Source organism: Colobus angolensis, unplaced genomic scaffold, assembly GCF_000951035.1.
Source record: "Colobus angolensis palliatus isolate OR3802 unplaced genomic scaffold, Cang.pa_1.0 Scaffold18, whole genome shotgun sequence".
NCBI classification, from domain to species: Eukaryota; Metazoa; Chordata; class Mammalia; order Primates; family Cercopithecidae; genus Colobus; species Colobus angolensis.
Window position 1 is genome coordinate 3560917 of NW_012114932.1, and position 21151 is coordinate 3582067.

At 53.9% G+C, this 21151-nt stretch overlaps 2 protein-coding genes across 5 annotated transcripts in view; both read left to right on the forward strand.

The window, feature by feature from the left end:
- The window catches only part of IP6K2 (inositol hexakisphosphate kinase 2), a 23122-nt gene extending 20287 nt beyond the window's left edge, over nt 1–2835 (forward strand). For all 3 annotated transcript variants that reach the window (XM_011939134.1, XM_011939135.1, XM_011939132.1), the window contains 2 exons: nt 1143–1318; nt 2065–2835. In XM_011939134.1, coding sequence (XP_011794524.1) covers nt 1143–1318; nt 2065–2565 — 677 coding nt within the window. In that variant the 3' untranslated portion in view covers nt 2566–2835. The remainder of the gene's footprint in view (nt 1–1142; nt 1319–2064) is intronic.
- A 2079-nt stretch (nt 2836–4914) lies between these two features.
- On the forward strand, nt 4915–16960 carry NCKIPSD (NCK interacting protein with SH3 domain). 2 transcript variants are annotated; one of them, XM_011939144.1, is made up of 13 exons: nt 4915–5200; nt 7805–7914; nt 8250–8454; nt 8646–8757; nt 9018–9511; nt 10571–10741; nt 10913–10999; nt 11087–11225; nt 11342–11422; nt 11616–11744; nt 11830–11922; nt 12063–12235; nt 16056–16960. In XM_011939144.1, the coding sequence occupies exons 1-13, from the start codon at nt 5030–5032 to the stop codon at nt 16257–16259; spliced, it is 2169 nt and encodes a 722-aa protein (XP_011794534.1). In that variant the 5' UTR covers nt 4915–5029; the 3' UTR covers nt 16260–16960. The 2 variants fall into 2 exon arrangements, with proteins under 2 accessions (XP_011794534.1, XP_011794535.1); XM_011939145.1 differs by having other exon boundaries at nt 8667–8757.
- Nucleotides 16961–21151: the final 4191 nt, after the last annotated feature.

Below are 21151 nucleotides of genomic sequence, written 5' to 3' on the forward strand. Positions count from 1 at the left end.
CTTTTCCTTTTCCTTTTCTTTGCTTTCTTTTTTCTTTTCTCCCTCTCTTTCTTTCTCTCTTTCTTTTCTTTCTTTCTTTCTTTTTTTTTGAGGCAGAGTCTTGCTCTGTCCCCCAGGCTGGAGTGCAGTGGTGTGATCTCAGCTCACCGCAACCTCCGTCTCCCAGGTTCAAGCGATTCTCATGCCTCAGCCTCCCGAGTAGTTGGGATTACAGGCATCTGCTGCCACGCCCGGCTCATTTTTGTATTTTTAGTAGAGACGGGGTTTCGCCATGTTGGCCAGGCTGGTCTCAACTCCTGACCTCAGGTGATCCACCTGCTTTGGCCTCCCAAAGTGCTGGGATAACAGTCATGAAGCACCACTCCCCGCCCCTCTCCTCCCCTTTGTAGAGGTGAAGTCTCACTATATTGCCCAGGCTGGTCTCAAACTCCTGGGCTCAAGTGATCCCCCTGCCTCAGCCTCCCAAAATGTTGGGATAACAGGCATGAGCCCCCATGCCTAGCCTTTATCTATTTTTTGGTCTCTTAAAAAATGTAAAAACCACTTCTAGCTTATAGGCCATAAACAGCAAGCACTGGGCCATAGTTTACCAGTTTCTGCTCTAGGGAGTACTGATTCCTTGAATGGGAAACGATGAGACAATAATGGTCTGTGCACTAGAGACACTCATTATTTCTGGTCATTGTTTCTAGACCTTTTTTAGTGCACACAGCTGGGAAGCAGATGCTTAAAGAGAAAACTATTTTCATGAGTTTATACTGATATTTCCAGTTCACATTTAAGGCTACAGGATTTACTGAAGTTTCTTGATGTTCTACTTGTAATTGAGGACTTTGTTTTTGGACCCTAGTCCTACACTTAGCTAAGAGTTCAGGAAATGGTGTGTGTGTCTCCCAGGCTGGAAGAGCCCAGGCCTCTGTTGAGTCCAGGTGCAGGCTGCTTTCATGCCAGTTCCCTGACAAGAAGTAAAGGTGTCTCTCAGCTTTCTAGTCAGCTCTGGACTCCCTGTGTGGGTGATGGCAGGACTAATGGAGTATCCTGTGGGTTCAGGCTTCTCTGGGTCACTGCATCTAGGTCCTTGAGAGTATCGAGGACCCATGCAGTAGCACTTCCTTTTGGGGGTATTCTTCTTAACTACTCAGAATTTATCTTACTGGAAAACCTGACTTCCCGCTACGAGGTGCCTTGTGTCCTTGACCTCAAGATGGGCACACGACAACACGGTGATGATGCTTCAGAGGAGAAGGCAGCCAACCAGATCCGAAAATGTCAGCAGAGCACATCTGCAGTCATTGGTGTGCGTGTGTGTGGCATGCAGGTGAGGGGGATGCTAGGGCTGGCTAGGGCATCCAGTGGCTGTCACTTCCTCACCCTGGCATAGTCCTGTGTGCTCAAAAGATTCCAGGCCAGGTGCAGTGGCTCACACCTGTAATCCCAGCACTTTGGGAGGTCAAGGTGGGTGGATCACCTGAGGTCAGGAGTTTGAGACCAGCCCAGGCAACATGGCGAAACCCTGTCTCTACTAAAAATACAAAAATTGGCTGGGTGTGGTGGTGCACAGCTGTAATACCAGCTACTTGGGAGACTGAGGCATGAAAACAGCTTGAACCCAGGAGGCAGAGGTTGCAGTGAGCTGAAATCACGCCATTGCACTCAAGCCTGGGCGACAGCGAGACTGTCTCAAAATAAAAAGACTCCAGATTTGACCCCAGACGAGTCTGTTGCTTTTTGGTTGAAAAAGAAAGCATGCATGCCTGCATGATTCTCTCTCAGATTGGTCTGGTTAGCTGAGTCCAGAATCTGTGGATAGTAGTAGGGAGGAAGGCAAGAGGGTTAGGTCGTCTCCAGTGACCCAGATGTTGAGTTGGGGTGCTGGGGCACAATGACCAAACCCAGGTTGGATGACTGCATCCCAGGTGTGGGCTGATTAGAGAGTATAGTGGATAGTGGCTCATGTGCGACTCGTGTACTTTATCTGATTTGGGCTTTCACATGCCGCCGCCACCCAGAGTCCAGGGTTTGAGATGACCCTCAGCCCCTGACTTGCTGGTCTCTCTCCTACAGGTGTACCAAGCAGGCAGTGGGCAGCTCATGTTCATGAACAAGTACCATGGACGGAAGCTGTCGGTGCAGGGCTTCAAGGAGGCACTTTTCCAGTTCTTCCACAATGGGCGGTACCTGCGCCGTGAACTCCTGGGCCCTGTGCTCAGGAAGCTGACTGAGCTCAAGGCAGTGTTGGAGCGACAGGAGTCCTACCGCTTCTACTCAAGCTCCCTGCTGGTCATCTATGATGGCAAGGAGCGGCCCGAAGTGGTCCTGGACTCAGATGCTGAGGATTTGGAGGACCTGTCAGAGGAATCAGCTGATGAGTCTGCTGGTGCCTATGCCTACAAACCCATCGGCGCCAGCTCTGTAGATGTGCGCATGATCGACTTTGCACACACCACCTGCAGGCTGTATGGCGAGGACACTGTGGTGCATGAGGGCCAGGATGCTGGCTATATCTTCGGGCTCCAGAGCCTCATAGACATTGTTACAGAGATAAGTGAGGAGAGTGGAGAGTGAGCTTGCTAGCTGCTCCAGTACTTGAGAGAGACTCTGTGTCCCAGGCACAGCTGCGCTGTGTCAGGGAGGAGGCCGGTATGGCCAAGTGGTGGCTCCTGCAGCCTGGAGCTGATGTGCAGTGGCCTCTGTGAGCCCCAGCCTGAGCCAGCCCTAGCTGCGCTTGGAGTCTTTATTTATTTTAACTATTTCTTCAACATTCCACATTTGATGATGATACCTCTTTCTTCCCTGAGTGTATATGTTCTAATACAAATCTTTTTGTTTATTGTATACAGTGCTACTGTCATTCTTTCCAAGGGTAGGCAATCCCCCTCCCAAGCCTCACCATATGTTGTGACCACCTCCCTGGCTCAGTAAGTATTCTGGCTGCCCCATGGATCCTAAAGTCAGCACAGCCTCTTGGCATGGTGTACAGTCTCCAACGCAGCCCCTGCAGGTTACTCAGAAAGGATCCCTGAGTTACATACCTTCTGGGGTCTGTGCTGGCTGAGTGTCTCAGCACCTCTATCCAAAAACCACATGACACTTGACACAGGTCTTCTCATGGGCCCTATGCAGCTTAAGCCAGTTAGATAGCAGGTGCTCCAAACCTTGGGTCCAGCTTTTAATCCTCCTATGCCACTGGCAGCAGCTAATTGGCTGGCTATTGTGATAGATGTCCTGCAGCCAATACTAGGGTCTCTAGCCTCTAGGGTCTGGTCCATTGGCAGCCATGGACTGTGTTATAAAGGGGCCCAGGTGATGGAGGGTACGATAAAAGGGTGTATTTGGGTAGGTAGGGTGGTACTCTTGGCCTCACCACCTGTCACCACTCCTGCCCAGCCCTAGTCCCCATTGCAATTTCACCAGTCTCATTCTTCCAGCAGTCCCAGGCAGCACAGACCCTGAGATTCTACTCTGCCCCAGGAGGGCTTCTGGGAGGAGGAGCCAAGAGAGGTCTTGAACTGCAGAGCCAGACCTGGTGCAGAGGTGGCAGGGTGTGGATGTCAGTTTCCGGCAGTTCTACCCCTCACCTGAACCTCGCACTAGGCCTATGCACTTTAGGTCTAAAAATAGGCAACTGGGTCAGACAGATTAGGGGATAATGCCCGTAATCCCAACACTGGAAGGCGAAGGTGGGAGGACTGCTTGAGTCCGGGAATTTGAGACTAGCCAGAGCAACTTGCAAGACCTTGTCTCTACTAAAAAAAGAGAAATTAGCGGAGTGTGGTGGTGCATGCCTGTAGTCCCAGAGACAGGAGGCTTGAGCCTGGAAGATCAAGGCGGCAGTGAGCTTGATCATCCCACTGCACTCCAGCCTGGACAACAGAGCAAGACCCCGTCTCGAAAAATAAATACAAATAAAAATAGAAAACTTGCACACACTGGCCTGTACTCGCCCCCTGCTTCCTGGGCTCCGGCTTCCTGTGGGGTGTAGCTGGACCATTGTCAGCCACCGTCTCTCCAGGACCCTGAGGGCCTCTTCCCTGGGTCTTAAAGGCACTCTTAATGCAAGGATTTCAAATACCTGGAGATCTGGGCTAACAGGAAAACTGGGTGGATCAAATAGGCTCTTAAGGCCACCGTGGTACCCCACTCCCTCTTTCAGCCCTCCTGTATGCTCTCAGAAAGGGGCATTGCAAATCTTAAGTCCTATAAAGGCAATAAAACATAGCACGACGATAGCGATTGATAGGGGTGGGAGCTTGACGGACTATAGGAGAGGGAAGGGAAGGTCCCAGGTAGAGGGAACCGAATATGCAAAGGCCCAATATAGAGAAAAGCAGCCATGGCTGATGAGAGAGGAGGAGCAGGTGTGAGGAGCAAAGATGCGAGGGCTTTAGACAGGGAATAGCACTGCCTGGTTTCTGTTTTTAATGGCCCCCTTTTCCCCAAACTTGCTCCCCACTGGCCACCACCGGCACTCGGTGAAGAGAGGTGGTGAGGCCTAGACACACCGACAGCCGGGCCCCGCGGGGGCTTCCAAGTTTCGGATCAGCAAGATCGTCCTTTCGAGGTAAAGTCGCTGTCCTTGGACTTAGTAGATGGGACCCCACTCCCCCAGGGCGGCGGGGGCGCACCCGCTACGGGCAGAGCGCGCTTTCACCATGAGATAGGACGGGACGCAGCGTTCGGACTGAAGCGCGGAAAGGGAGCAGAGGGCTGGACGGGTGAAGCTGAGGCCGGATGAAGAGTGAGGGTGCGGGGTCCGGGGATGAGGCGCCTGGAGCCAGGAGGGACCATAACCAGAGTAGACAGCGAGCTGTCGACCCCCGCCCCGCCGCACCTCTTGGGGCCGCGCGGGGGCGCTGCTCTCCGATGCGTGGAATGATACAGCCCGGGGCGGGGCTTCGGCGGGCGGGCGGGCGCGCGCGCGCTTGCGTGGTGTGTCACGGGGCGGGGCGAGCGCGGCGCGGCGCTCCCGGCCTGGCGTTGTGGCTCCGCAGCCCCTGCCACCTTCCCTGCACCTGCCCTGCCCGGCCCCATGTACCGCGCGCTGTACGCCTTCCGCTCGGCGGAGCCCAACGCGATGGCGTTCGCCGCCGGCGAGACCTTCCTGGTGCTGGAGCGAAGCAGCGCGCACTGGTGGCTGGCAGCGCGGGCGCGCAGTGGTGAGACGGGCTACGTGCCTCCAGCCTACCTGCGCCGCCTGCAGGTGAGTGCGCCTCTCCCTGCCCGGCCTCCGCGTCCCTGCGGCAGGACCCCTTCACAGCCCCGCGGAACCGACCCAGGAACCCCACCCGTTCCGGGACCCGAGGCCAGGACCTCTATCAGAGAGGGAGTTTGCGAACCTGACCCTGAGACCCCCGGACCCACGGGGACTGAGACCCCTTGCCAAGAGTCAGCATCACCCACAAAAGACCAGGCCCTTGACAGCCCAATCCCGATCGACCAAAAACCTAACTCTGGGACTGAGATTCGTCAGGACCTCAGACCCTTCAGTATCGAGTCCGCTATCCGAATGGCGACGCTGAGCCGCACCGAATCCTGGCCAATTATTCAAATCCCTGAGACCCCAGACCCTTAATATGCCCTTTCTCTGGATTCCTAGGACCCCACAACCAACCTCCCTCCCTCCCTCCCTTTCTTCTCCCCCCACTCCCCCCCACGCACCTTGCCCCCCCGTTAGAGCCACCACTGAAACCTGGACCACCTTGGACACCACCTGTTTCCCCAACCATCCTCCAGGTCCTCAACCCCCTAACTTGGACCCTAGAGCTATAGACATCTCCATCCCCTATGTGACACCCAAGCTTTGGTAGTGTCTTTCACTAGCCTGTGCTCAGCCACCCTCTAAGCTCTTAAGTCTCTCCCAACCTTATTTGAACCAAGGACCCATGCCCCTTTTGACACTGTCTGGCACTGCTCCCTCCACTCCCCAACCCTGACTTCTCAAACTGTCTTCCTTTGAAAGTGAGGGGCTCCATCCCTTCTTGTCCCCAGCCTGGAGTGAGGACTGCTCCCATTGTGACGAAGTGAGTTCTTATAGCTTCCCCTGGTCTGACCGTGGCCCCATTTCCTTCCAGTGGAAGCTGCAGTCCCAGTTCCTGTTTCCCTAAGAGTAGCCCTGCTGCGGGGGTTGGGGTGTGGTATCTCCAGCTGGTCTATTCTGACCACGGGGGAAGAAGGGCCCAGAGCTGCCGGGCCTGTGCCAGACACCCCCGCCCCGTCCTAGTCGCTATCCTTTAGGAAACATCCTGTCCCAGCCCGGTTCAGGACAGAAATAACGGGATAAATTTGGAAGTGTCATCTGGTCTTACCAGGGAGGATGGGCCCTGGGGGCCTACGGGCTTCCTCATAGACCCTTGGCGTGATCCCATCTAGGAGTGCCAGGGTGGGAGTGGGGGCTGTGGACACCATGGCTGCTGTGTGTCAGACCCAGTAAGTGTGTCAGACCCAACCTCTTTGGGAATGGGGTCTCATTGAAGGCCTCTGAGGAAAGTCCTGTCTCTTCCCCTACTGGGCATAGCTCAAGGACCTGTGAGTCCCCTGTCCCCAGCCAGGACCAGTGGGGCAAGGTATTTGGGAGGGCATAGAGGCTACCATCTTCTCTGTCACTGTCTCTCAGTTTCTGCGTGTCTCTGTCTGGATTGCTGTGACTCTGTGCCTCTGCCTGTGTCGCTCAGACCCCACCTATGTGTGTTTTTGTTTCTTCCTCCAGCTCCCCCCACACTCTGGCTCTGGCTCTCAGTTTCTTTCTGCATTGTTTTCCTCTCAGTTCCTCTCTGAGCTCCTCTCTTTCCCCATTCCTTTCTCTCTCTCTCTCTCTCTCTCTCTCTCTCTGTGTGTGTGTGTGTCTCTTTCTCTTTCTGTCCCCCATCTCCTCTCCCTGCACTCTGGCACACCTCATACCACCTGGAGGGCTTTGCTGACCTCTGTGCCCGCCTGTCTGTCCCCAACAGGGAAGCTTCTCAAACCCATGGTGGAGTGAATTCATCTCAGCTCTGGGGCTCCTGTGTAGCCTGATGGACTACGTGTACCAAGGCCAGGGGAGGGCTGGGGGTAGCTGGTTTGATAGCTGCTACCCCATACCCCACATGCCAGATAGGCGGAGTAGACTGGACCCCTGGGATGTTGGGGATGGCAATAAGAGCCTGGAGCAGGGGCTAGGCCCCTCTCTCATGTTTATCTTTTGCCGCAAACACAGAACTGCTTCCCAGGGCAGGTCTGGAAGCTTGCTGAGACACCCTGTGGGGATGAGGGCCAGCAGCAGGGTTAGGGAGGGTAAGTCCCTTTGACCCATTCTCAGCACCCAGGGCTTACAGAGGACTCTTACAAGGACAGGGCTGTTCTGGGGTGTGACCTTGGTTTTGTGGAAGATCAGCAAGATGCAGAGTGATGTATTAAGGATTCCAGATACTGGAGGCTTCCTGTTTGGCATCTCAACCTGGGCTCTGAGCCAAGACCAGGGATAGACTAGGTATGCGCTCTTGGCTGCAAGCTGGGAGTCCCTGGGCTATGTTTTTGCTTTAGACCTCTGATTTTCAGAAACATCTTAGCCAAGAGCCTTGCTGTGGGGTAAAATCCTGATCGGGACCTAATATGTAATGTGGCAGCATGGGGGTCACCTGTGCCTCAGCTCCCTGAGTGATGCGGTTTGAGAACCCAGTTCCATATTCTGGTTCAACTTTCTGTGCTGTGTCTAGCATTCAAGGCTTTAGCTATATTGGTTCTTTGCCCTGGGTTCTATCTTGGGCTGGGTCTGGGCTGAGCACCTCCATTTGGCCTTCAGGTCTAACTGCTGTCCCCTGCCCCCCAGGGCCTGGAGCAGGATGTCCTCCAGGCCATTGACCGGGCCATCGAGGCTGTACACAACACAGCCATGCGGGATGGTGGCAAGTACAGCCTGGAACAGCGTGGAGTCCTCCAGTGAGTGTTGGGGGGACTGGAGCGGGACCTCCCGGTGAGCATGGTGGGGTCGGGTTCTTCAGTGAGTGTCATGGGAAATGCAAGGGTTGGCAGGGGTAGTGGGGGAGTGGCACCTCCCAGTGAGCATGGTGGGGTCGGGTCCTTCAGTGAGCACCAGGAGTGTGCAGTGTGCAGGACTAAGGATAGTATAGGGTACTGCAGGCTGGGGTGGAGCCTGGAGGAGATGGGGGTGTCTGAGGGGCCTGGGCTGTGGGGTCCCAGCATCCCACAGGGGCATATGAGGACTTTGAGGTGTGAGATGCAACCCCCCAATAGCCTCCCTGTCCCTCCATCAGGAAGCTGATCCACCACCGGAAAGAGACCCTGTCACGCAGAGGCCCCTCAGCCTCCAGTGTTGCAGTTATGACCTCATCAACCAGTGACCACCACTTGGATGCTGCTGTGGCCAGGCAGCCCAATGGGGTGTGTCGAGCTGGGTTCGAGCGGCAGCACAGCCTACCCAGTTCTGAGCATCTTGGGGCAGATGGAGGCCTCTACCAGGTGTGTAGTGAGGACATCCTGGAGAAGGGAGGTGGGTGGGGCTTAAGGCTTCATCCAGAGGCTCAAGGGGTCCACTCAGGAATGACGCGGCCCAGAGCCATAGTCCCGCCCACAACCAGAGCTCAGGGCCCGAGCCTGGCTGCCGCCCTAGATGTCAGTCTGTCCTCCCAGATCCTACTTCCATCTTCCAGATCCCACTTCCATCTTCCCAGATCCCACCACAGCCTCGCCGAGCAGCACCCGCTACACCTCCCCCACCAGTGAAGCGCCGAGACCGAGAGGCCCTGATGGCCTCTGGGAGTGGTAAGAAAGGTTAGGGGGATTCAGGTGGAGGCACCCTATGCTTGGAATGGTTGTTCTGCCTGTGTCAGGGAGATGGAGGCTCTAAGCTTGGGAGGAGGGCAGGACTCCCATGTTGGGGCAATTAGGGGCTCTGGGCTTTGTGAGGAGACAGTGCCTAGCAGAGAAACTAGCCCCTGTATTGGGGGACAGGGGATCTGGGCTGTGAAGGGTATGGTTTTCCAGGGGGCTGCCCTGGCACAGCTTCTACTCACTGCTTGCAGGTGGCCACAACACCAGGCCTTCCGGGGGTAACTCTGTATCCAGCAGCTCTTCAGTCAGCAGCACCTCCCTGGACACGCTCTATACCGGCTCCAGCCCATCTGAGCCAGGTTCCAGCTGCTCACCCACACCCCCACCTGTGCCCCGCCGAGGCACCCACACCACTGTGTCCCAAGCCCAGCCCCCTCCCTCCAAGGCATCAGCACCTGAACCCCCTGCAGAAGAAGAGCTGGCAGCTGGTACAACCTCAGCCTCTGATGACCTGGAAGCCCTGGGTACACTGAGCCTGGGGACCACAGAGGAGAAGGCAGCAGCTGAGGCGGCTGTGCCCAGGACCATTGGGGCCGAGCTGATGGAGCTGGTGCGGAGAAACACTGGCCTGAGCCACGAATTATGCCGGGTGGCCATTGGCGTCATAGTGGGCCACATCCAGGCATCCGTGCCGGCCAGCTCACCTGTCATGGAGCAGGTCCTCCTCTCACTCGTAGAGGGCAAGGTGAGGGTGGACGGCACAGCAGGGCCACCCTGCTACCCACCCTGTTCCCACCGTCACACACTGTCCAGCCTGTACATTACAGGTATTTCTCAAGCTCTGGCTCTGAGTTCTTATTGTGCTGGGCACTGGGGACATTGAGCTGATTTCTGAAGCAGAAAGGAAGGACAAGCATTCCAGGCAGATGCGCAGCCTGGACAAGGGCCACAAGGCAAGACTGAGCCTGGCTTGTGGGAGGAAGTAGAACAAGGCCTGCAGGGCTGGAACACAGGGAGTGAGGGAGTGGGTGCTGTAAGAGGAGGTGAGACCTGGGGCAGGTGACAGATGAGACCAGATGCGGGTGACCATGAGTTCTGTCTGGCTGCAGGGAAGGAATGGACACAGGGCATGGGTGAGGGTCGTGCCTTGCTGACCTTGGCAGTAAGAGACATGGGTGCTGGGAGAGCTGTGATGGAGTCCTAGCTGCTGACTTGGACGAGAGGGAGTGAGGTGTATGGGCATCATGGGATGGGTGAGATCCTTGGCACTCACGAGCAGGGTGGGGGCGGTGAGCCCAACATACATGATTGGGGTCAGACAAACCAAAGGTCCCTCTTTAGGGCTCCGTGATTCCTCTTACACTTCTAGTTTGGGTGTTGGGGAGTGGGCCAGTGGGCTTGGCTATGCTGGGCACAACAGCCAGTTCCTGGTCAGCAGGGTTCAAGGAAAATGTGGCAAGTTGGTAGATGACAGGCCTGTGCCGTTTTGTGTGGAATGGGAGAGTGAGGTCTCAGAGTCACATTCTGGCAGTGACAGAGTTCGTGGCCCTCCTAGTTGGGGATGTTTATCCAGGTCTGGGATGAGAGGCGAGCTGTTGAAAACTCCCCTACAGATGAGTCTTCTGTTGATTCCTGTCCTGGGAGGTCATCAAGACCAGAGTTGAGCCCCCTGTCCAGTGTGGGCCAGGAGGGACTTGAGTTCATGGAGTATAGGTCCACAGGTGGACTCTCCAGGCCTTGGAGGCTTCCCGGAGATGGTGAGGGCAGGAAGTGTGCTGAGTCATGCCTTGCCCTCTCCCCTTAGGACCTCAGCATGGCCCTGCCCTCAGGGCAGGTCTGCCATGACCAGCAGAGGCTGGAAGTGATCTTTGCAGATTTGGCTCGACGGAAGGACGACGCCCAGCAGCGCAGCTGGGCACTGTATGAGGACGAGGGTGTCATCCGCTGCTACCTGGAGGAGCTGCTGCATATTCTGGTAAGGGTAGGGGCCCACACACACACCCCACATGGGAAACAGTGGTCCCTGCCCTGTAGCATCCCTCACAGTGCTAGGAGTCTCCCCTACACATATGTGCTCAGCCCTCTCTTGTGTGGCCGCACAGCTCTGCTCATGCTGGCTGACGCTCTCCCTTTCTCATTCCTCTAGACTGATGCAGACCCTGAAGTTTGCAAGAAAATGTGCAAGAGAAACGAGTTCGAGTCTGTCCTGGCCTTGGTGGCCTATTACCAAATGGTATGTGCAGGATGGAGGGGAGGGGTAATGGAGAGACCTAGTTAATGGGGGAGTTTCAGGCACTGAGCATGCAGGGTTCCCTGCCAGGAACACCGAGCATCGCTGCGGCTGCTGCTCCTCAAGTGCTTCGGCGCCATGTGCAGCCTGGACGCAGCCATCATCTCCACGCTTGTGTCATCTGTGCTGCCTGTGGAGCTGGCGAGGGACATGCAGACAGACACGCAGGGTGAGGCTGGAGGGCGGAGTGGGAGGGAACTTCCTGCCATCTGGAGGGTGTTCCTGCCATCTGCTGGGATTTCCTGCCATCTTTGGGGACTCTGACTGCCTCCCTTGTCCCCCCAGACCACCAGAAACTCTGTTACTCTGCCCTCATCCTGGCCATGGTCTTCTCCATGGGAGAGGCAGTGCCCTATGCACACTATGGTAAGAATGCAGTCGCCAACCAGCTGATCACAGGTCCTAAGCCAGTGCCCATTGCCCAAAGGCCTGGGACCTGCTGACTACACAGCCTAGCACGGATAGGCTATCCCCAAGGCTCATAGAAAGCCAGGAAGGGTGGGTGGTGCGGGGATCGGGGGAGAATGGGACTGCAGACTTCTGTGCACCTCTCTCGCAGAGCACCTGGGCACGCCTTTCGCCCAGTTCCTACTGAGCATCGTCGAGGACGGGCTGCCCTTGGACACCACAGAGCAGCTGCCAGACCTCTGTGTGAACCTGCTTCTGGCTCTCAACCTGCACCTGCCAGGTGGGGTGGGGCCTGGCCGGGTGGTGGCTGAGCACATGAGTGCTCTCAGGCTCAGCACCCTGTCTATACCCATGTCCTTCCTTAGCCCCTGATCAGAATGTCATCATGGCTGCCCTGAGCAAACACGCCAACGTCAAGATCTTCTCCGAGAAGCTGTTGTTGCTCCTGAACAGAGGGGGTGAGGGCCCGGGAATCTGCGCGGGTACCACTTCGATGCCCTGTGACTCCATGACCCCTGCCATGACTCCCGTAACCCCCTGGGGTGACTCTGGGACCCCCACAAGGTCCACCCTGACCGCTGTGACCCCTGCCTCCTAGATGACCCTGTGCGCATCTTCAGACATGAGCCACAGCCGCCACACTCTGTCCTCAAGTTTCTGCAGGATGTGTTTGGCAGCCCGGCCACAGCTGCCATCTTCTACCACACAGACATGATGGCTCTCATTGACATCACTGTGCGGCACATCGCAGACCTGTCACCGGGAGACAAGGTGCCTGGAGGTGGCTGCAGCAGGGAGGGTCGCTGTGTAGAAACTGAAACAAAATGGTGGGGGTCGTGACATTGAGTGGAGATGAGGGGCACAGTCACTGCTGGAGCCAGGTAAGTGAAGGAGGCCACGATAGGTGCACCAAGACCCAAAGGAGCCAGCCATGAGGTGATCTGGAGGCGATGTGACTGGAGGAGGCTGGAGAGGAGGGAGTGGTGGGAGATGAGGCATGGAGGATGGAGTTTACACAAAGCCTCGGAGGCTACTGCAGGAGGTCGTGATCTCAGGAACGGGGAATGTGATGTAATCAACATCCCGCATGGAATCTGAACTGCGTGCCAGCAGAGTGGAAGCCAGCCAGCGGGGAAGCAGCCGCAGTGGTCCAGGTGGCATGGATGGGGTGGGGACGGGATAGGCCATGGCAGTGGTAAGAAGAGGCCAGCTATAGAGTGTTTAGTAAGTGGATCTGGCAGGGCTTGCCACTTGACTTATCTTGAGCAGCTAGATGGATGAAGTGCTGATTTTTGAAGTTGGGGAGGCTGGGAGAACTTCTTGGGGGAAGATAGAGAGTTGTGTTTTGAATGTGTCAAGAGTGGGGAAATACCTACTAGATACCGAGGTACCGAAGACATCAGGGAGGCAGTGGAGAATGAGTTGAGACTAGAGAGACATTTTGGAGTTGTCTATGCAGAGATATGATGGGAAGCCTGTGACAGTGTGATTGCCTCAGAAATGAGATAGATAGGTCAGCAGGAAGCTTGGGCTGCAGCCCTGGGCACAACTGAAACAACTAGGGAGAAACCCAGGAAGAGAACCAAGAAAGCAGGAGCCCAAAGCCCCGTGTTTAGAGGAAGATGATCAGCCATCTCTACACCGTTAGGAGCCTGAGCGAGACTGGGGTTGGCCATTGGATTCACCACACAGAGGTCAGTGGTGCCTGACAAGCAGTGTCAGTGGGGTGCAAGGAGGAGAGTCAGAATGAAAGTTTGAGAGAACTTGAAGTTATTGGGGAGTAGAAATGAGGGGAGGGTTGGAAGCAGTAAATGGAGACAACTCTTGTGAATTTTCTGTGAAGGGGAAGAGAAAAATAGGAGGGAGGTTGCTGGAGGGAGATGGCATGGGGATAGGGAGAGTTTTGTTTGTTTGTTGTTTGTTTGTTTATTTTTTGAGATGGAGTCTCCCTCTGTTGCCAAGGCTGGAGTGTAGTGGCGTAATCCTGGCTCATTGTAACCTCCGCCTCCTGGGTTCAAGTGATTCTCCCCACCTCAGCCTCCCAAGTTGCTGGGATTACAGGCACCCACTACCACACCCAGCTAATTTTTATATTTTAGTAGAGACGGGGTTTCGCCATGTTGGCTAGACTGGTCTTGAACTCCTGACCTCATGCGATCCACCTGCCTCAGCCTCCCAAAGTGTTGGGATTACAAGTGTGAGCCACTGCGCCTGGCCAGGGAGAGTGTTTTGAAGATGGGGGATGTTGGCCAGGTGCAGTGGCTCATGCCTGTAATCCCAGCACTTTGGGAGGCTGAGGTGGGTGGATCACTTGAGGTCAGGAATTGGAGACCAGCCTGGCCAACATGGTCTCTACTAAAAATACAGAATACGAAAAATACAAAAATTAGCTGGGCGTGGTGGTGGGAGCCTGTAATCCCAGCTACTTGGGAGGCTGAGGCAGGAGAATTGCTTGAACCCGGAAGGCGGAGGTTGCTGTGAACCAAGATCACACCACTGTACTCCAGCCTGGGTGACAGATGGGGGGTGTTGGCCGGGTGCAGTGGCTCACGCCTATAATCCCAGCAGTTTGGGAGGCCAAAGCAGGAGGACCACTTGAGTCCGTGAATTCAAGATCAGCCTGGGCAACATAATGAGACCTCTGTATAGCCTGATGGACCACAGTAAAAAATAAAATTAGCTGGGCATGGTGGTATGCACTTGTAATTCCAACTACTTTGGAGGCTGAAGTGGGAAGATTATTTGAGCCCAGGAGGTCAAGGCTGCAGTGAGCCATGATTGTGTCATTGCACTCCAGCCTGGGCAACAGAGCCAGACCTTGTCTCTTTAAAAAACAAAGACAAAAATGGTAGGGATGATGGTGCATGTTCTGAGCCAGAGGGAATGGTCCAGCAAGCACAGAGAGATAGGTGGCATGTTGGAGATGGTGAGCCACCACAGGAGTCAAGTGGATGGGGCAGGAGAGGGTGTCCAGGTCCAGGCCCACGTGGACAGGAGCTAGGGCCGCTCATTCTGGTAGGGATAGGTGAGATGTGGGTACTGAGGGGAAAGACAGGTTTCTGCAAGATTTCTTCTGTATTCTCTATGAAGCACAAAGCCAGCTGACCGGGTAGGTAGGTTTCGAAGACAGAGAGGGTAGGTATTATTGCTACTCTAGGGGAGAGTGACACAACAGAGAAAAGCAGCGGGAGGTCTAGGCAGTGCTGCGTGTCCATTTGAGGTTTGTGGTGGTGAATGACATTCAGGCCTGCACATGGCTCTGCATTTGTCTATAGCTTAGACACTGGCATTTGATGTGCAGGCACTTTGGTATGACTCCCAGGGCTGGGACTTAGCAGGGTGTGCTGCCTAAAGGAGGTTTTGGTATTATTCCTCTAAGTAAAGGTAAAGAGAGAAATGAGGGATGTTGAGGGAAGCAGACATAGTGCTAGGTCAAGTTAATGGATTGGGGGTCTCTGTAAGAACAAGCTGTCAAGTCATAAGGGCTGGCCGGGCGCAGTGGTTCACGCCTGTAATCCCAGCACTTTGGGAGGCCGAGGTGGGCGGATCACTTGAGGTCTGGAGTTTGAGGCCAGCCTGGCCAACATGGCGAAACCCTGTCTCTTCTAAAAAAAAATACAAAAATTAGCTGAGCAGTTTGGCGCATGCCTGTAATCCCAGCTATTTGGGAGGCTGAGGCAGGAGAATCAGTTGAACCCAGGGGGCAGAGGTTGCAGTGAGCCGAGATTGTACCACTGCACTCCAGCCTGGGTGACAGCATGAGACCCTGTCTCAAAAAAAAAAAAAAAATATATATATATATATATACACACACACACACACACACACACACATACACACACATATATAATAAGGGCTGTTGGAACTGGTTCAGCCAGAGGTGCTGGGAGTATAGATTGGAGGAGAGGCTGTTAGAGATGAATTCGGGGCATATGTAGGAGGTAGGATGGCCAGGTCTTAGACATGGCTTGAATATGAGATATGTGGGAGACAAGAAGAAAGAGGACATCATATTTCAGGCCTGTGCTTTTGAATCGACAACAGTGCTCTTTCTAAAGGTAAGAACATGAGAAATCCTTCAACTCTGGGAGGATGGGAAAGATCATGAGTTTGAGTGTGGATATGTGGATTTGAGGTCTGTGAGATGTGCAGGAGATGACAAGTGGGCAGTTGAATATTCTCGTCTGGAGCTCACAGGGGAGTTCTAGGTGAGAGGTGTGAGAGTGGGTCACTGTTTGAAGCTGGGAATGTGCACGAGATCTTCCAGGGCAAGAGAGGATAGGATGAGAAGCAGAGGGCCTCTGACTGACAGACAGAGGCACCTTGAGGGACCAGCTTCAAAAGATGGGCAGGACTTCCCTGGGCAGGCCCCATACCTGGGGCTGTCGGTGGCTGGGATGATTCATGTATTCACTTACTCAAAAACTATTGAAGACCAATTCTGCGCCAGGTATATTGTGGGTGCTGGGGAGGCAGCCCTGATATTTAGGTCCACAGCCCTGGGGTCTGTGGGACAGTGGGGTCCTGTCCCTGACCAGTGGTGGTTGCAGTACTTCCCTGGGGCCCCTGAGCTGGCCTGCTCTTCCCACAGCTGCGCATGGAGTACCTCTCCCTGATGCATGCTGTAGTCCGCACCACACCCTACCTGCAGCACCGCCACCGGCTACCCGACCTGCAGGCCGTACTGCGACGCATCCTGAATGAGGAGGAGACCTCACCCCAGTGCCAGATGGACCGCATGATTGTCCGAGAGATGTGCAAGGAATTCCCGGTGCTGGGGGAGGCTCCCAGCTAGCACCTTGCTGTCCTCCCTTCCCTGCAGCTCCAGTCAGTGTGCAGGGGACTCAGGGGCTTGGCCCTAAGAATGTTTTGCACTGACAGTGGGAGGGGATAAGGTGGCAGAAGGAACCTGAGCAGGACCCCCCACCTGAAGTAGAACTTACGAGAGGGGCCAAGTGTAGGATTGGGGACCATGGTCTGGGAGCTGTTCTGGGGCAGGGGGAATATGCAAGCTAAAACTCCTCTATACCCTGGTAGGCTTCCTTTTCAGCATGCCCCCCTCTTCACCCCACACCCACGTGTACACTCAGAGTCCTGCTGCTGCTCCAGGCTGGACCAGACCCCCGTCCCCACCCCTCCTGGTCTGTATCCTGGGCCTCAGCAAGCCATGCCCCTGGGGTGAGGGGAGGCATCTCCCACCAGCTCTATTCTTTGCCTTAGCTTTGCAGTGAGTGCTGCTCATGTGCTCCCCTCTACCCCCACATGGGGGTCGCTGCCCTTCACTCCTACCCCCAGAGGCCTTGGCCAAGCTGCTGCTTTGAAAGCGGGATCTTGGAGACAGGCCATCTATCCCAGAGCCTTATGGAACAGGATGATGGCACTGAGAAAGCCAATGACCGAATCTCTTTTCTCTGTAAAAATGTAGACTGAAAAGCCATGTGTATTTTCCTATGTGCTGTAGCTCTCCTTTGGAAATAAATCACAGGCATCTGGAAACAGGCTTCCCTGTATGATCTTGGGAGACAGTGGGAGAGGATGGGCATAAGTACTGGGGCCTCAGGACCCCATCACTGCAGCTTGCACTGACTTCTCCAGCCTGAGGAGGTGATGGACCCTGACAGGCCTGGCCTTCAAGGCCCTTTGAGCCCAGTTCCAGCCTCTCTTTCCTGAGCTCCCACTTCTCCCGGACCCCAGCCACAGCCAAGTGCCTCCCAGTGGCCCATTTGCAGGTGTCTGCATCTCCAGGCTTCACTTACACACTTACATCTTTCTTTTTCTCTCTCTTTTTTTTTTTTTTTTTTTTCCTTCCTTGAGACAGGGTCTCAATCTGTTACCCAGGCTCACTGTAGCCTTGACCTCCCAGGCTCAAGTGATCCTCCTGCCTCAGCCTCCTGAGTAGCTGAAACTACAGTAGTCACCATGCCCAGCTAATTTAAAGGTTTTTTTTGGTAGAGACAGGGTCCTACTGTGTTGCTCAGTCTGGTGTCATCACCTCAGTTCTGGTGATCCTCCTGCCTTGGCCTCCCAAAGTACTGGGATTATAAGCATGACCCATTGCACCGGTCCACTTACATCTTTCACTTACATCTTTTGCTTTGCTTTGAATACTGGTACTGTCCCCCTGTTGAAACCCTATTGTCCTTCATAATTGTTCTCAAATGAAGCAGGCCCCAACCTACCCCCAGCCCTGGCCTCTGTGAATGCTTGGACCTGTCCAGCCCTATTTTCTTCCCCCATTTGTCCTTGTTTCCCCAAGATCACCTCATCTTACAACCTCAGCAGAGATTTGGTAATCATGGTAGGGCAGAAAGAGGGTCTTAACAAGCATGGGGTTAGGTCTCTGTTACTGTTTTAGAGGAACTCAGGGCCAAAATTTGGCAAAAACTTCGTTCTTGTGGGCTCTTGAGTTAGCAAAGAAGTTCTCGCCATAAGTCTGGGAGCAGAGTCAGAAACCAACGGGTAGACAACAGTCAGAAGTGTTTTTGTTTCTGTTTTCTAGGTTGAGTCTCGCTATCTTTTCAAGGCTGATGTCCAACTCCTGGGCTTAAGCAGTCCTCCCACTTCACCTTCCCGAGCAGCTGGGACTACAGGCACACACCACTGTGCTTCACACAGAAGTGGTTTTCATCAGTTCCCTTTATTTTTTACCCAAACTCCTCATTCATCAGATGGCTCCACACATCAGGAATCACTGACGCTGCTTATTCTTTCTCATTGGGGTGCTGAAAACAGAGGGCAGTTATCCTTCCAAAAAGAAGGTAAAGCAGCACAGGGAGGCAAGGGCTAAGGATAGGACTCCCCAGCAAGAGGCTCTCAGAAGTTAAGGCAGGAACATTCCATAGGAAACCCATGGGAGCAAAGTATGGGACCTGGTGGGGGACGCCCTGCTCACCGCTGACTCTCAGAAGGCCAGGTGCACAGGCTCACACAGACCTGAGGAGGGGTTGACAGTGTTTGGCCCCCAGTAAAGCTCTGTGGGGCACAACCTGGTTACTAACTTTTTTTTTTTTTTTCATTTTGAGACGGAGTTTTGCTCTTGTCCCCCAGGCTGGAATGCAATGGCGTGATCTTGGCTCACTGCAACCTCTGCCTCCCGGGTTCAAGCGATGATTCCCCTGCCTCAGCCTCCCGAGTAGCTGGGATTACAGGTGCCCACCATCACATCCAACTAATTTTTGTATTTTTAGTAGAGATGGGGTTTCACCATGTTGGTCAGGCTGGTCTCGAACTCCTGATCTCAGACGATCCACCTGTCTCAGCCTCCCAAAGTGCTGGGATTACAGGCCCAGCTCCTCTTTTTTTTTTTTTTTTTGAGACAGAGTCTCGCTCTGTGGCTCAGGCTGGAGTGCAGTGGCATGATCTTGGCTCACTGCAACCCTTGCCTCCTGGGTTCAAGCAATTCTTCCTGCCTCAGCCTCCCCAGTAGCTGGGATTACAGGTGCCCGCCACCCCACCCGGCTAATTCCTGCATTTTTAGTAGAGATGGAATTTCGCCATGTTGGCCAGGCTGGTCTTGAACTCCTGACCTCAAGTAACCCACTCGCCTCCGTCTCCCAAAGTTCTGGGATTACAGGCATCAGCCACCATGCCCGACCTGGTTACTACTGTTAACCCTGGAGACATTTGGCCTCCCTTTTCATTTCCAGAGTTGATGACACTGACTTCCAGTCACAACTCCTTTCTCACTGCGGTGCGGAAGGCAGGGAAGTATTCTCATGAGATAGTGTATTTCAGTAGAAAGCACAGGTCCTCAGGAAGCTGAGACAGGGACATTGGACAGCCTCTGTGACTTGCCGTGTTTCCTGTCATGATGCACACACAAACCTTGTGGGAATGGTAGGACTGTATTGTGCCATCAGTCCCAGTGCTGGCACCTAGGTCAAACAAGGTATGGCCCCATGGCAGAAGCCTCTACTCACTTCTGCCCAAGGTGGGCCCTGGCACCTGTTTGTAAGAGAAGCAGAAGCCCCAGCCGATGAAGTTACATAAATGCTGACTCCTGGTAGCAAGCATGCTCCAGGGCCTCTTCAGCAAACACCTCACAACACAGAATTACAACCAAAGGCAGATTATGATTAGCCAGAGAAGTCCTCTTGGGGAGGGAACTGTCTTTGATAGAACACATCTATGGCTGCATGAAAGGTCGGTAGATGTGATATGTGGCTAGGCAGTAGGAAGGGCAATGAGAGCATTAAGCCACCCCAAGAAAGGGGAGTGTTTGGGTAGAGTTGAGACGAACTCAAATTTTGGGGGACAGTGAGGAGGTTTGGGCTGACTTCTGGGTCAGAAATTTCTGAAGCTACAGCTAGGAATGGGCGTGTAAGTGTGCGGGTGGCTCACGCCTGTAATCGCAGCATTTTGCAAGGCCGTGGCGGGAAAATCGCTTGAGCCCAGGAGTTTGAGACCAACCTGGACAGACAGCATAGGAAGACCCCATCCCTACAAAAAATACAAAAATTAGCTGGGCGTGGTGGCCCGCACCTGTAGTCCCAGCTACTCGGGAGGCTGAGGTGGAAGAATCACTTATGCTCAGGAGTAATCGCACCACTGCACTCCAGCCTGGGTGAGAGTGAGACCCAAAAAAAGAAAAAAAAAAAAAAATGTGCTGGCACCGTGTCTCTGGCACATGTGCTGAGCCATAAGCTGCACAAGCATAATGCCAACCCCAGGATGAGGGGTCAAGTAATTCTCCTGCCTCAGCCTCCTGAGTAGCTGGGATTACAGGCACACACCACCACACTCAGCTAATTTTTGTATTTGTAATAGAGAAGTTTTCTCCATGTTGGCCAGGCTGGTCTCAAACTCCTGATCTTGGGTGATCCACCTGCCTCGGCTTCTCAAAGTGCTGGGATTACAGGCGTAAGCCACCGCACCCGGTGTATCCATCCACTGTTGATGGCCTTTCAGTTGTTTCCAATTTTTGTCTATTGCAAATACTGCTGCCAGGAGCACTGTTGTACATGTCTTCACGTTGCTCATATGCATTATTTTTGGAGGATATATTCCCAAATAAAGAGGGGAATTTTAGGGTCACAGGCAGATACTGCCAAATAGGTTTCCAAAGTAGTTGTACCCAATGTATGCTCCTTCAGTAGTGTCAGAGAGTTCAAGCTTTCCCTGTCTTTCCCAAAACTTGGTATTGTCAAGTCATTTTTATTTTAGCTATTCTGGTAGAATAGCTCCCCCCGCCTCCACCTCCCCTGCATTTTTTTTGGAGGTAAAGTCTTGTCCTGTTGCCCTGGCTGGAGTACAGTGGTGCAATCTTAGCTCACTGCATCTTCCATCTCCTGGGTTCAAGTGATTCTCTTGCCTCAGCCTCCCGAGTAGCTGGGACCACAGGTGTGGGCCAACATGCCCAGCTAACTTTTGTGCTTTGAGTAAAGACAGGGTTTCGCCATGTTGGCCAGGCTGGTCTCAAACTCCTGGCCTTAAGTGATCTGTCCATCTCAGCCTCCCAAGGTGCTGGGATTACAGGCGTGAGTCACCTCACCTGACCAGTATTTATTTTTTTCAATTTGCATTTTCCTGATGACTAAAGAGGTTGAGCACCTTTTCATTGTTATTTGAATGTTCTCTTTTGTGAAGTAACTGTTCGAATCTCTTGCCCCATTTATGTTTGTGTATATTTTATTGATTTGTAGTGTGTATTCAGGATATGAGTCCATGAATGTTCTATCTTAAAATATC

Excerpts from the sequence above, each read along its gene's own strand:
- NCKIPSD (XM_011939144.1), top strand. The coding sequence starts at position 5,030 with ATGTACCGCGCGCTGTACGCCTTCCGCTCGGCGGAGCCCAACGCGATG. Across the intron at positions 7,915-8,249 it reads GAACAGCGTGGAGTCCTCCA|GAAGCTGATCCACCACCGGA; the intron begins GTGAGTGTTGGG and ends TCCCTCCATCAG. Across the intron at positions 11,923-12,062 it reads GTTGCTCCTGAACAGAGGGG|ATGACCCTGTGCGCATCTTC; the intron begins GTGAGGGCCCGG and ends CCTGCCTCCTAG.